Below are 16,026 nucleotides of genomic sequence, written 5' to 3' on the forward strand. Positions count from 1 at the left end.
AAAGATGTTAGAGGGAATGATACATTTCAGGAATGAAAAGGCCAGTAATGAAATTATAGTAAGCAAGGAGGAAATGATGCATGAAAGGAGGCTGAAGAGATAGGCAAGGAAATACTGTGATCACTGGCTGCATGTGGAGAAAGGTGTAAGAGGGTAGCAGTACAAGCAAGGATTGAAAGTGGCTTGCTTGAACATGAATGGCAATGGAGATGGTGATATGGATGGAACTGAGATTTACTTTGGAGGGAGAGCTGGTATAATGTGTAATTAATTTGGTATGCAGCAGTTAAGGAGAGGGAAGTACTAAGAATGCTTTTCAGGTTGTTGGCATGAATACTGTTGGATAATAGTGCCATTCATTGATATGGGTAACACTGGAGAAAGAAGTTGGAGGGAGGTATCTATAAGACAATGAAAAAGAAATAGTAAGTAGTCTGTTGGACACTTAGGTTTGGATCTCAAAGAATCATTTGAGATAAAATATAAAACTGCCAATTGTTAGTATGGTATTGCAGCACAGAACTGGATGAAATGACTAGGAAGAAAGAAGAATTTTGGAGAACTGAGCTAGGACTGAGCTGTGAAGAACTAGAATATTTAAAGATCAGGTACAAGAGAATAGGCAGCAAAGGAGACTGAGCAGCATACTAGGAGAGAAAGAAGTGTGACAGAAGCCAAAGGAAGAAAGCATTTTTAGAAGATAGTGATTCCCTGTATCAAATACTGATTTGAGAACTGAAATGTATTCACTGCCTGCACATGGTGGTGACCTTGTTGCTCAACATGAACCCACAAAATGGTATATACAAGTTATAATAAGATAAGAAGCCAAAGTGGAGTAGGTTAAGGAATAAATGCTAAGTCAAGAACATGGAGGGCCCTAAATGCTGAGGATTTAGGATTCTACTTTGTGAGAAATGGGAAACTGCTGAAATTCTGAAGGAGAGTATCATGATCTATGCGTTATAAAATACCTCTAACAGGAGTAAGAACAAGTTGGAAACTTGTTCTTACTATCTCACTATTTAACAATCATCAAGCTAATAAAATGGTTAGTTAGAAAGCTTCTTTACAAGTTCATGGAAATGAAAAATATAGCAGAATGGAAAAGTTAAGTTTTTACCTTGCAAGAGGAGTTTGAGGACGATGAAACTTTTTCTGGACTCTTAGATTTTTCTGCTTTCCCAGACTTCTCTGTAGGCTCTTTACTGTCATTTGAAGACTTCTGGGATTTATCCGAAATGTTAATTCCCAAGATCTGAGCCACTTTGTCCAGTTCAGATTGCTTCTTTTCAGCCTCTTCTGCCTCTTGTCTAAGTTCTGCAATGTCCTTCATAATGTTATCCTGAAGCCGACTCACCTCCACCAGGAGTGGGTCTTTGTGGCCATCCTTCTCCCTTCGTTTCTTGCGTAGCATTTCCCCTAAGTAGTCAAAGGTCAACAGAAACACAAGGAAAGTAAGTTTAGACAAGTTATTTTTCAGTCATATGTAGTAATCACTCGAGACTATGATCACAAAATCTTTTCCCATAAAACTTTTTAAAAGCAAGTGAAGCTCTCCTTCCACATGGGCTGGTTTAGATGAAGTTTCTGTGGAGGTTAAGGATGAGTGATTACATTACCTCTCACATAGGGGTTATTAGCTAAGGATCTACAGACAGGCTTCAGGGGCTCCATGAAGTCCCAAAACGGTACATACCAATTTGTGTGCATGTGTCCCTCAAAAAGGTTAATAAATGTCTTAACTATGAATCCAGTGACTGTCCTCTTCAGAGAAGCAAAGAATTATTCAGAGGGCAAAAATGATTCAGTAATATATTTGACTTTATCTGATTTAAGGACCATTCACCAATGCCTACATTGAGTTTTACGTTTTGCCTCAGGCTCACCTGATGTTTTATCCTATTCCAAACAGGAGGTCCTCATTCATTAATCCTCACAGGATTAATAACTAAGATTCTCATCCCTAAATAGTTCAAGCCAAAACAGAAGAAATTATATATTCTCCCATTTTGTTCTTCCAAACTGTAGTATTTAGAAGCCTTATATTCGTTCCTTGGTATGTATGTTAATTCCCAAAAGCACTGATAAAGAGATGGAATCAAAAGAGGTATCATGGAGCATCTTTTTGTACCAAAAAGAAAGTACTCGAAAAATGATGGGGACTTATCAAAAGGTCACAGGAGTCAACTTAAAGGGGTTCCCACTGGCCAAATCTGGGGCAATTTGAGCATGAAAATAAATAATGATAACCTACTGAATGAAGAATCCATGAGTTCACACTGATATAAATGTATAAATAAATGGAGGAGGAAGGGTGTGTGTGATGCTCCTCCTTACAATAGAAAGCCAAGTAATAAAGGTAGAAGGAATGATGAAATTAGAAAATCACTATTTAACAATCATCATAATAACTGATTCAGGCAAGAATCATCAATGAATGCTAAAACTAGTAGGCAAAAGTATGCGGAACAACTGATTATTTACAGTCTCAAAGTATCTCCCCTATAAGATACTTACTAATTTAAAAAGGTAAAATAGTAACTTTACAATGGAGAAACCTCGCAGACACCACCTTAACCAAATGATCAAAGTCGACATCACTAGTAATAGGACAAATAATACTTGCTATGAACTCGGCATTACTTCTGTGATATTCCTGCCAAAAATTCATAACCTGAATTGAATCATAAGGAAACATCAAACCAAAATTAAAGGACATTTTACAAAATATGTGACTTCTCTTCTTAAAATGTCAATGTCATGAAATACAAAGATTCAGGAATTGTTACCAATTAAAGGAGACTAAAAGAACATGACAACTAAATGCAATGCATAATCTTCCATTTTCTTTTGCCTTAGTACATTATTTGGACAACTGGTGAAATGTGAATAACCAGTATAGTATTATATAGTACTACTAATTTCCTAATTTTGATAAATGTACTATGGTTATACAAGTCAATTCTTTGTTGTTAGGAGATATACACCGAAGTATTTAGAAGTAAAGGAACATCATATATATAACTTACTCTTAAGAGTTCAGAAAAATTACACACATACACGGATTGAGAAAGGGAAAAAAGAATAGAGCAAATGCATTAAAATGCTAGCAATCGTGGAGAATACTTGCGAATTATTTACCCTGTTATTGCAACTTTTCTGTAAGTCTAATTATGTCAAAACTTTTTTTATAAGTGAGACTTCAGGTCACTTGAACCTGTCGGAGAGTCCCAGTTCCAAAAGCTCTTCAGTCGGGTCTCTTACTCAAGTTATTACAAAAAAAGGGAGTCATGCAAAGGAGTGAAAGGACTGTCTGATACCTTGTTGTTTATGAAGCCGCTCCAACTCAGTCCTGAGATAGTACATCTTCTTCTGGCGAGCTTCTCGATCACTCTTTAGCTTTTCCCTTTCTTCAATAACCTGCCAAGTCCAAAATGGTAAGAGTCCTTCAGCCTCCAACATCCTCCCTTTTCTATTGCACCCTTCCATAAACCCTCATGCTAGCTAATATTTGCACACAAGGATCTAAATGTCTCACAGAGGCTCTGACTGTATAGTGAAGGTGATCTTTCATTCTGATCTAAGTTCCAGAAGAGAATTATCTTTTCCAGAGCTACAATGCCCAGAAAGTATTATTTTTATGCAGAAGCATTATACTATTAATTTTAACCTAAAGCCACTGACAGCAACTATCAGATAGTGGTTCTGAGCCCAACGGGAGCCATAAGGAAAAGAATTAATATGTGCTATGGATGAAGACTGTGTTAGTTGCACTGCATCTATCATCCTATTTAATCATCATGACATTACCTCTGCTTTATACTAAGAAAACTGATGCTGTGAACAATTAAGTAACATATCCAAGGTCATATAGTAAGAGGTTTAAAATTGAGATACATTATGAGTCACAGCTCATGATCTTTCAACTGTATTACCACCATCTAATAGAAAAACAAAAAAAAACAAAAAAAAACATGGCTTGTCTTTAATGGGCTAGTGTGAAAAACCTGCGTTGTTATAAGCCCTGACCCAAGTGCTAGGCTTTTAAAGGGAAAGAAAAGGGAAAGCGCTCAGTCTCCAAACACTGTCTCTGCAGTCTTACTTAGGTTTTGTCTTTTTTGAACCTATCCATCCTCTTTTCCAAGACTTTAGCAAAATGAAAGGCTGAAATACAGGATATCCAAGTACAATAGCAAATTAAGAAGAGTTTGTCTTCTCAAGGATTAGCTAAATTTCTTCTAAACTTTAAAAAAATTAGATTGGCCCTCCAATTTTCCTTTTCTTTTTTCTCCTCAAGCCTAACTTATTAGAAAATCAAATTTATATATATTTTTTGTTCCTAAACAAAGTGAGTTATTAGTTTTTAAGGACAATTAAAATCAATAGTATTAATTTTTCCATTTAAACTTCTATTCAGTATTCCTTGTCCCAAAGTAATTTTTACCTACTGCTCTAAAACATCTAGAATTATTCTCTCTCAACCCCAGCCACTGCTCCCTTCCTTCAGCTTGGGAACCCAATGAACCCTGACAGTATAAAAACTACTTTAAAAAAAAAAAAAAAGTGGCACAAAAATATACTGTTATTCCTAGAATCTAAGATAAACCAGAGCAAGCAGAGCTTTTTTCTTGGTTTAATTACCAAGCAACAACTAGTTATTAGCTTTTAATTCTCATAATCACTACAAGAAAAGGATCCAAAACTTGAGATGAAACAGACTGATTCTCCTTCACCCAACCCAATTTTGGTTCTTCACTCCCTGATGAGGTCATATTGAAGACTTCAAGGCTCCCAGCTCCTACCCATAGTATTCTAAGGCAGATAATTTGTATAGAGAAATAAACTTTAAAAAGCAAAAAGAAGTCTAGCAATCATAGTGGGACCTAGGGCCAGACTTTAGTTTGGTCCTAATGAGAAAACACTTGAAAAAACAGAGGGGGTATATACGTTAATCAGGGTTATGACGATAGCCTCCAAAACACTAATAAGGCCTTAAAAATTTTAGCTCCCTCTAAAAGACAAATGCGAATTTATTTTAAAATAGAAGATACAGGCACAGGATCCCCAAAGCCAATATTCACCTTCTGCTTCTGGGAAGCACGATTCTTCTCATCAGAGATCTTTTCCGGATTATATCTTATGAGTGATGGGATGGACACCTGGACAGGCACTTGGGCAGTAGGAAGTGAACCTAGCACTGACTCCTCCTGCTTGGGCTCAGCAGGAGTCACAGTGGGGATCACACGGAGATTGGGACGGCTACGAGTAGCTTGTTTGGTAACTGGCATTACTCTGTGAGGTTCAGGTAAAGGGTGCTTTGATGGTTGAGAGGTGGGGTACATGGGCCACCTTGAGGCTGCATATGCCATGTAGTGCCTATAGGCATCAAAGGAAGCTGGGGGAACGGCAGGTCCCTGGTAGTTTGGAGGTATCCGAGCTGCAGCAAACTGAGAGGCTCTTGGCACATGAAACTGAGATAAAGAAGCAGGGTGTGGAAGTCTAATTGGGGCAGATGGGGCTGATGGCAAAATGCACCTGACTGCAATAGATGACTGAAACCCACTGCCAACAGCCTCTGGTCCTGTAATATGACTCATTGAATGGTCAGACTTTAGGAATGGGGGGCTGTTTTTTGTGAGTAGATAAGGATCCACAGGAGAGACTGGGTGTGGATGGGACACCTCTGGGGAGTGGGTACTGCTATGGTGTGCCTCCCTGCTCTCCAGTTTGTGAGGATCTGATGACCGTCGATCAACTGAAAAGCGGCGGTCAACTGAGGAACAGCGGTCTGCTGAAAAGTGCCGGTCAACTGAGGATCGGCGGTCAGTGGAGGAACGTGATGGCTTCTTGCCATGAAGTCGTTCCTGGGTGCGTGCAGCCAGTTTACTAATCTCTGCTACTCCAATATCCAGCCCTATGGTCTTGAGCAAGTCATGAATCTTGGCATATTCTGGATTGGTCTCTTCTATTGATTCTAGCTTTACAGCTGGAGCTGAAGAGGGCAGGGAGCTTGTCTTCTGCCTCATAACTTCACTCTCAGAGCCCCCAAGGGGCTTTGGTGGAGATTCTGCTTTTAAATCCTCTTCTTCATCTCCATAGAGAAATTTTTCCTCATCCTCAATGTCAGGGAAGCTACGTCGCCTTTTTTCCTGTGTACTGGTAGAGTCTGCCAACATGCTCAAAATGCGGGAAAAACCACTGCCATCCTGGCTCGCTCTCTCATGGGGCAGCAAGAAGTCTGTGGGTCGCTCAGGTCCCTCAGCCTTTGTATCCAATTTCTCCTTGTGGCACAGAAAACTTCCAAACTTTTCTCTGAGAGGACTGTTGTCTTTGGGCATCCCAGGGAGGGGACCCCATTGGTAGAGGTTGCCTTGAGGTTCCTTCAGGGTAGTCTCTACCATAGTCCCCTTATTGTTTTCAATCTCAGAAGCAAAAGCAGCAATAGCGCCACTTAGTGGGACAGATGGGTGTCCAGCGTAGAGAGGGTGATCCTGGCTGGAGCTGGTATTGTTGGAAAAACTCTCAAGCTGCAAAGAAAAACACAACTGATTTGGTCTCTCTGTTCAGAAACTCAGGAAACTAATAATTAGATAAATACTTAGATGCTTTGTTATTCTTGAATAGGGGAAAGATAAGTATGTATGAAAGGGAGATACAGTATCCTTAGCCAAATTCAAGAACTGGGTCCCTATCTCTCCAGACGTTTCTATGTCAAGGAGAAATGAGAAATAAGGCAGACTGGATTGAATCTGAACTTTTTCCCATTTATTGTAGTCCTTATCAAGGAATGTGAATTCAAAAGATCTTTAGAGATGTCCTAACTTACGTACTTTATTCTCTATGGATCCCTAAAAGAAAAAAAAAAATGAAAGTGGAGCTGCTTTGGTTAAAGTCAGTCAGGAAACTCTGAAACACTAACTGATTAGCCTCCCCTTGCTTCCCTGTGCCCTTAGTCACTTCTTCAGAAAACTTTAGCTCTTAAGAGGACAGCTAAAAACCAGTGCTCATATCTGAGCACCGTTTTATAGGTGAATAAAAAATGCCAATGCTCAGAATGGTAAGGTGACTCGTCTAAAAATCACACAGCAAGTTGGTGGCAGAGTCACCTGATTTCTGGTCTAGTGACCACCACTCATACAGGAGGAAACTTCAGATCAACTCTTTCCTTTGCCCTTCAAGCTTCATTTCCAAGAAACCTATATTCAAAAATTCCTACAGGGCTACCGAATTTAGAGAAATAAACAACAGATATTCTCCAAAATGTCTGTTTAGAAAGCCTAACATACAATAGAAGCCTTCTATTGATGTATTATTAAGTCTACAGTTCTCTTTGGAGAACCTTTGAGGGTGTAGCTCACAGGCATAACAATGTTGGTTCAGCATATATCACACAGATACCATTAGGGACACAGCTCCCAGATAAGAACCAAGCTTTAAGATATTAAAGGGACTAGCAAGATACCACACACACACACACACACACACACACACACACACAAAATGCAACAGAGACCTGCAAGGAAGGCTCCATGTCTACCTCAATCCGCTTCTTCAGAATTGACTTCTTGGGCATCACAGATACTTCTTCAGGCCGATGTAAAGAATATCCTGGCTCTGATGCTGTTAGGACACCTGACAATCCAGGGATGGGACAGCTAGTGCCACCACCATCAACTCCCACCAGTTCCTGACTCAAGCTCCTACTTCGTTCCTCTTCTTCCTCTCGTTTTCGCCTGGCAAGGTCCAGCTCTCGAAACTCAGGATCTAGAAACCTAGGGCTTGGGCTCCGTCTACGTTGTCGATAGTTGCGGGTCCCTGATGTAAAACTTGGGTGATCACTTCCCAGGCTGTGCATCTTTTCTGTGTCATCATAACGGGGCCGTTTGGCCTCCCGGCTCCTTTCCTCAGGTCGAATAGAGTAGGAGCCTTTCAGTTTGTCTCTACTCCGTTCTGTTCCATGCAACGTCTCATCATGACAACTGATATGGGCACTATAATCAGAACGATGCAGGAAAGTTTCTCTTGTTCGGTAGTCCTCAAGCTGTCCCAAGAAGGGACTGAGAGGCCCCTCCTCCCGGGAAATATATCTTTCAAGACCTCGAGAGCATTGGGAACTTCGAGTGAAGACAGAATCATCAGTCAAGTCATCCCTGAAGAAAGAGAAAACCATCACTGAATACAATGGACTTAGAAAGAGCAAGACCGGACAAGGCTAAGAGACATTCGACAAGGAGGCTATAGAACGCCTAGATCAAAAGACAATAATGAAGTCAAAGAACAAATCTATATATATACATGGAACACTTCCTCTCCCTTTCCCCAGAAGCAGTTTCAGTTTCTAACCAATATTATTACTAATCTATATAGAGAGAACTTTTAGGCTAATTTCTTTGATTAGATTTTGGTGATGCAGAGTATCATGCTAGGGTTTGGGAGATATGAAAACATCACTACAACACTACCAAGAGCCCTAGGTTACACAACTCCACACTAGCCAAATTCTAGCTCTGCTATGAAAAGTGTGGTCTCAATCAACAGCATCAGTATTACCTGAGAACTTTTAGAAATGCAGTTTCTCAGGCTCCACCCAGGACTACTAAATCAGAATCTGCATTGTAACAAGATCTCCAAGTGATTTGTATGTACTTTAAAATTTGAAAAACACCAGTCCAGATCAATGATTTTCAAGCTGTTTTCCACAAATTCTGAAAAATGCTCAGGAGCTGCCTAAAGGAAGGAGGTACTAGGAAAGCAGAGTTTGCATGGCTCTGGGCCTTCCACCTCACTGAATTGTGCTAGCCCCAACTTTCATCTGTTTATATAGTAAAATTTATATAATATTTCATTTGGAAAAGAAGGTTTTCACTGCAGGGAAATTTTTTTTTAAAAACTACTGATCAAACTGGCATGATTTTCTTGTAAATTTTAGATAGTTCTCCAATTCTTTGTTTTGCTGGCTCACATATTAAAAACGATGAAACTCCCTCACAGCCTGTTTTGTTATCCTCTTTCCTGCTTTGCCTGAATATCCACAAGCACTCTATTAATCTTGGGCCCAGGAAAGAGTCTGTGATGGTTTGGCTCACTACTATTTTTATTTCATAGAAATAAAAAGGTCTTGGACCTTTATGACTTGAAGGTAAAAATATAGGATGGGACATCTGTCTTCTTAGCTCAGAGCTCTACACCCACCACACATTGTAGTTCTAACTTTTTTGGGCATTATGGTCACAGAGCTTCTACTGCCCAAAAAGAAAGTTTGTAATTTAATTTACAAATGGAAATAAAGATCCTCTAGCACTTTAAGTATACAACTTTTAACGAATCTGAATGAAAAACTTACATGCAATTCACATTCCAGTGAGAATTACAATCCACAGGATGATAATTATTGGTATCTTCTACAGTCTCTAGTAGATATTTTTGTTTTTTTTGAGTTTCCAGAAATGACTTTTTTCCTCCTTTTATTTATAGTTGCTTTCCTATCTCTGGGACTAAGTTAGAAGAACATCAAAGAGTTGTGCCTTTTCTTCTTCCCTGGCCCAGCCTTTGTGCTAAGTTTTCGACCTAGGTAACAGCTATAAATAACTATATGAAAGACTATCAAGAAAAAACTTTATCATCTCCGCTAAAAGAATGCCACCTGTGAAAATCCAAGTGTCTGTTACTCATCTTCCCCCAAAAATGTGAGGGAGTTTTAAGGTCTCAATGTAGAATGAAAAAGAAAAAAATGGGAATGACCCAAGGACAATCTCTGAAATCAAGTATAATTAGAGTAAAATATTTTATTCTGTAGGTTTATCAGCCATGAACACATCTATTTCAAGGGAGAAATGTCCACGAGTTGAGTCACTCCACTGCTAAAACATCACCTACCATACAAAGTCTCTGATCACATTAGTAAAGGGGAAAAAACAGGCGCCATGGGTAGGAGTGGCAAGTTCACCATGCTCCCACATTCAGTTCCCCACTAGAACTATTACATATCACCACTAAATGACATATTAACCCAAGATCTAATCCAGCACTAAATATCAAGAAGCTAGAAACAATGGCTCTCAGAAAGTATCAGTCCAGACTTGCGATCTCCAGCAAAAGGAGGCAAAATAAATAAATAATGAAAGAAGGCATAAAAACAGTTAAAATAATGAGCCATTATGTAAATATAGGCAGAAATCAGTTTGTTTATTAAAAGTTCATGAACTCCTACAATCTGGTGACTGCCAGAGGGGAAGGGGGTTGGGGGACTGAGAGAAAGGGGTGATGGGTTAAAGAAGTATGAATTAGTAGTCGATAGATGGTCACGGGGATGTGGAGCATGGCATAGGGAATGCAGTCAGCATTAATGTAATGGCTAGGTACAGAGCCAGAGGAGAGAAAGAGCAATCAGGGGGATCATTTTATAAACTATATAAATGTCTAACCAATGTACTGTACTGTATACTTGAAACTAATAAAATTTTTAAAAGATCTAGAAAGGAGTGTAGTAAATTATATTACTCCTTTTGTGATCTGAATGAAGCAGTTTCCAGGAAACAAAATATATAGAATTCAAAAAAAAAAAAAAAAAGTTCACATCTTCCTTCCCCAGGTTTCCCAAATGATAAGAGCAAAAACTAGCTGCAGTAAAAATGAACACTAAAAAGGGCCAGCTGATCCCCTGTAGCTCAGAGTAATCTAGTGCCAGATTCTCTCAAAAAGCTTTAAGTCCAAATCTTTCCTAAAATAAGGTCTATCTATTTAAAAAACTGATTATTGGATGTGTGATGAGTTCATGTGCTCTCACTGTACTATTCTACTTTTTTCATGTTTACAAATTCCATTAAACAAATTAAAAGTCACATGTGAAACATGTATACATGTAAGTCTGTACACCAATGTTCATTGCAGCTTTATTAATAATAGCTGAAAAGTGAAAACAACCCAAATGTTATCCATCCATTCATCACTAGTGAATGGATAAACAAAATACATATACCGAAATACTGGCAGTAAAAAGGAAAGAACAGTTATATGTTATCACATGCATCAATCTTGAAAACGTTATGCTAAGTGAAAGAAGCCAGTCACAAAGGACCATATATTGTATGATTCTATTTATATGAAATGTTCAGAATAGGCAAATTCATAGAGCTAGAAAGTGTATTAGTGATAGGCAAGGGCGAGGACTGTGGGGGACTAACAGCTAAGGATGGAGGTAATAAAAATGTTCTAAAATTAATCATAGTGGTGTGGGTATACAACTCTGTGAATACACTAGAACTGTATACTTTAAATGGGTGAATTATATGGTATATGAATTATGGCTCAATAAAGATGTTAAAAAATGTATATGATTTAAAAAAAGGTCTACCAGAGCCCAAACTTCCCATTCTTTCCCTCTGCTGATACCCCAAAATGCCTGAAGAAAGCTGTTTATTTCTGCCTTTTCCCTAAGGCTAATCATAGAGGAAAAAAAATCCTACTCTCAATGTATGTCAGGGCAAGAAAGAGCTAGGAGATAAGAATTACATGAATGGAACTTAAATGTGCAGAGTACTTTGATAACCAGGGGAACTGACCTTACATCCACAAGCCTTTAGAAGCTAAGTGTCTTCACACAACCTGTTCATGATTTCTTTTCAGAATAAGTAACAGTCCTACATACAGAGCTGCCAACGTGAGGACACTGATAGCCCTGGCAATGTGGCTATAACCCAAGCCTGATATACATTTTAACAGATTAAATAAAGGAAAAGAAAGAATTTTAGGGTCTCCAGAAAAAATAAACACCTACAGACAAAAGATAGAAATGGCTTGTTTCATTAGCTGAATACTGGACTGTCAGGAAACATCCTGAGAATGACTATGGCCTGGGTTTAGGAGACAGTAATTATCCACACAAACCATATTGAGTAAGAGTATAGGGGGCAAAAAGTCAAAAGAATGGCCTATTACTTCTTTTTAGAACCTTATTCTTACTTTCTCTACAATAGACTTGTCAAAAATAAATAAATGAAATGAAATGAAATGAAATGAAATAAAATAAAATAAAATAAAATAAAATAAAATAAAATAAAAAAGACTTGTCTCTCTGAAATACATGATCTGGGAAAGATGATTACTGCTCCAAACTCCCCAAGAGGAAAATTTTACTTTTTATAACTTAAAAACAGACAATTGACTATCTGAAGAACATATGTATAGTGAAGCTCACGGAAAGGGAGATGACACCCTAGGCCTAACAAGAGGAAACACTAGTTACCTCAAAACCTCAGCAAGGAAGGAAGACAATCACACCATGTACCACCCATTCAGACTGCCTACTCAATCATCTCCCAAAACAGAAGCAGCCAGAGGGGCAATGGCTGTTGCCTCAAAAAAGTGATGTAGTCACATATCTTGAAGCCCTATCTTCAGAAGCTTCAGTGTTTTATGACACAAGACTGTACTGCCTTGCCCCGCTGCATCAAATAGCCACTAGGGCTTTGAAGTAACTATTAACTAAAGGGCAGCATTGGTTCACAGACTTCCTGCCCAGCTGTCTCCCACCTGCCTGCCTATGCTCTGTGCACCACTGCATAGACAGTCTTAGTCTGAACGAACATTACATTGATTTACTGCTTTTGCTAATCATTTGTGAAAATTCCTAATGTGCTGGGCAGATTCTTAGCTCTTAGAAAGTAAGTGCTTTCCCTGCATTCTTATCCTTACTTTTACTTTTGTGAGGTAAAAAACACCTAATGTGATTATTTACTTCCCATATACAGTTAATTTACTAGTACCTGAAATTTATATTTAATACTCTATGGAATGTATCTATCCTTCCTCAGCACTTAATAGTTGTAAAGTATTAACTGAAATTAAATATTTTTAAGGATCTCTAACTTTCTGTTAATGTTTATATGTTTAATATGGATAATATACTACACATGAATTTACCTAAACCCTTTCTGAATCTATAGTTCAGCCTGGATAAGCTGAAAAATAACACCATTTAAGGAAGATTTCCTATTTTGTCCAGAACTTTCCTTTGCAGATGGGACCCCTGGTACCACTATTTTAGAATCCATATCATCTCAACTGTTTTTATTTTGGGAGACTCTATTTATGTCCCCTCAGCTTTCCCCTTTACGGTTAGACCAAAATAACCTTTTGAAGTCTTTTCTTCTACATAATTCTTTCAGCAGTAAAGTCTACATCAATATATTCTCATCAGAAAGCCCTTTCTAATGTTATACTTTGTACTGGACATAGGGCATATCTTCACAGCTGGCACCACTCTTTCAAATACATCATTCAGAAAACGGCAACGTTTCTGCCTTCAACCACTATTATAGCCCTGCCTCAGATGAAGCCCACCTGTCCACGTCCTCCAGATTATCCACTGGTGACCCCAGTCGATCACTAAGCCGCCGCCGTTCTGGTATGCCGACACAGAAGTGGTCATTGCCGACAGTGATCCTTAAGCTCTGTTCCAAAGAAGAGTCAGAACGCAGACCAGGAGAGCGTCTCTACAAAGGTAAAATATAATAGCTGATAGGTCAAGACATCTCTATACTCAAAAATGTTCTCCCTAGTCACAAAGTTGTGGCCTAACAAGGTGAGAAATGGCTATGGTAAGATACGACTCCAAAAATAAAGCACTTTTTAAAAAATTATCATTTTCTTAGATGAAAGTCCACACTTCTAACCTTCCCAAGCAATGACATCTCATTCTTCCATTTACTGGTACTGGGCATGGGACTAGAAGAGCGAATTAAGTCTGCTCTCATAACCTATACATTTCTAGTGAAGGAGGCAAAGCAAAAAATGTTGGAAAAAAAATACTTCTGATAGCAGTAAGTACTATAAAGTCATTAAAACATAACACGAAAGAGACTGGGGAAAAGGAGTTACTTCTGATAGGATGGTTAGAGAAGGCTTTTCTGAGGTGATAGCATTTAACCTGAGGCCTGAATGATGAGATGTCAGTCTTGCAAAGAACAGATGAAAGAATGTTTCAGGCAAAAAGAAGAAAGAGCTCTGTAATGAACTTAGCGTGTTTTAGATTAACAGAAAGGCAGCCACTGCAACTGCATAAGAGTGACAGAAAAGACAGGCAGAAGCCAGTTAGGAAATTTAGATTTTATTCTTAAGAATAAAATAAGAAGCCACAGAAGGGTTTCATGCAGGGGAGGGATATGACCTGACTCCATTCTTTCTCCAGATGCTCACACTACTCATACCCTCATCTCCTTCAGGACTTTATTAAAAGTTACCTTCCTGGGAGGCCTTCCCTGGCTACCCTATCAAAATTAAAACTCACTTCTTAGGCATCTAACATGCCAAAACATTTTACTTTTCTATTATCCAACTCTCTCTGCTAGAACATAAGCTCTACAGGGGCAGGGGTTTTAAACTGGTTTGTTCACTGTTATACCCCCAGTACCGAGGACAGCACCTAATACATGGTAAATGTTCAATGAATAATTCTCAAATGCATAAAGGTTTTAAAAATCATTTTGATTGCTTGGTATAGAGTAAACTGGAAGGTAACAACAGTGGACTGTAAAGGAGCCAAATGTAATAATCCAGGCAAGATGTAATATGGTTTAGACTACAGTAATGGCAGGAGGACAGTTTTGGGGACATATTTGGGAGGTAGAGGTGACAGGTTAGACAGATGAAGTTAATCTGACAGATTAGGCTTGGGATAAGGGAGATGATCGCTGTTTCTGGCTGAGCAATGGGTGATGTCATATACTGAGCAAATAGGTTGTGCATTGGAGAAGAAAAGGGGTTATGAAAACAAGTGTTCTGTTTTCCTTGCTTCCTCCGTAGTAACCAACACTCTGACTATAGCTGCTTATCTACAAAAATCTTAACATAGCCACAAGTCAATTCCCCCATGACCAGAGCATATTGTTAGTGAGACACTCAAGAAATCAGAAACTTTGACCTGGGTTTTTTTTAAAAAGATTGGTGAAGTGAAAATAAAAACAAATTCGAAACATCACACTGCCCAGAGGCTTTACAGAGTGATGCTTATGGTGACAGGTCAATATTATATCTAAACTTTTTAACCTCATGCTCTTTATCTGTAGCAGGAGAATAACGGTAAAAGTCATGAGTGTTGGGAACCAGGCAGATATGAATTGAATCACAGCTCCATCACTTCTTAGCAGTGTGACCTTGATTAAGTTAAACTTCTCTGGGTTCCTCAGCTGTTCTTTAATAAGGAATTATTTTAACTGCCTCACCTTAAAGAGTGTGAGTGTTCAGAGAGAATGTGTAAAGTGAAGGGCTAAGCATAATTCCTGCCACATAATTCAGTAAGCAGTAGTAGTTATTACAATGACTGTAGGTATGCACACTTCATTTCAGCTTCAATTCAGATAGTTTACACTAACAGTTTACACTCCAGGTGTCTACCCTAGCACCGTTTAAGCAACCTTAACTTGCCACAAAGACATTTCAGTGTCTTTTCTGAGATCTGAGGGGCTACTCAGGTCTAAGGCGATATAAAACCACGGAACTCTGAGGAAGCATCAACTATTGAAAAAGTACCAGGCACAAGGTTTGGAGAAAATTCCCCTCGCCCTGGCAAACTTTTCCACACCTCACCCGTGGTGAGAGAAACAGCCTATTCCCAGGATATGGAGCACTGCCTCCCGACCAGCTGCCCGAGCGGGTCCCAAGTCCGTTATTGTGCGAATGAAGCTCTCGGGGCTGACAGGGAACCTCAGGTCCGGGAGACGCCGAGGGGACCCATGGGGGTAGAGGGCCTTCGATTTTGGTACCCTGGCCTGGAGGCCTGGGGCGCCAGGGCTGAGGGCGTTTCTGGACGCGGGAACCCCAGGCGACGGGGCTGGGGAATGGAGGAGTCCCGGTCAGGGGGTGGGATTACCCGGCCGCCGCTGTCGCCTGGATGGTCTCCACGGCCGTCCCGGGCGAAGTCGGAGCGGGACTCCCCCCGGCTGCTGCCTCGGAAACCGGCCGGGCCCGGCGGGAAGAGTCGTCGGCCCCGCGGCGGCGACGGGGAGCCGCGACGGGCCCGCGGCG

General features: G+C 39.7%; 1 protein-coding gene across 1 annotated transcript in view; it reads right to left on the bottom strand.

Moving 5' to 3' along the window:
• The window catches only part of ZNF318 (zinc finger protein 318), a 28,275-nt gene that overhangs the window by 10,394 nt on the left and 1,855 nt on the right, over nt 1–16,026 (bottom strand). The window contains exons 2-7 of the mRNA XM_011354834.1: nt 15,872–16,020; nt 13,345–13,496; nt 7,517–8,153; nt 5,085–6,530; nt 3,324–3,423; nt 1,124–1,422 (exon numbers count right to left, since the gene is read on the bottom strand). Of these exons, the coding sequence (XP_011353136.1) occupies nt 1,124–1,422; nt 3,324–3,423; nt 5,085–6,530; nt 7,517–8,153; nt 13,345–13,496; nt 15,872–16,020 (2,783 nt within the window). The remainder of the gene's footprint in view (nt 1–1,123; nt 1,423–3,323; nt 3,424–5,084; nt 6,531–7,516; nt 8,154–13,344; nt 13,497–15,871; nt 16,021–16,026) is intronic.

This window comes from Pteropus vampyrus, unplaced genomic scaffold (assembly GCF_000151845.1).
Source record: "Pteropus vampyrus isolate Shadow unplaced genomic scaffold, Pvam_2.0 Scaffold18, whole genome shotgun sequence".
In the NCBI taxonomy this organism is placed as follows: Eukaryota; Metazoa; Chordata; class Mammalia; order Chiroptera; family Pteropodidae; genus Pteropus; species Pteropus vampyrus.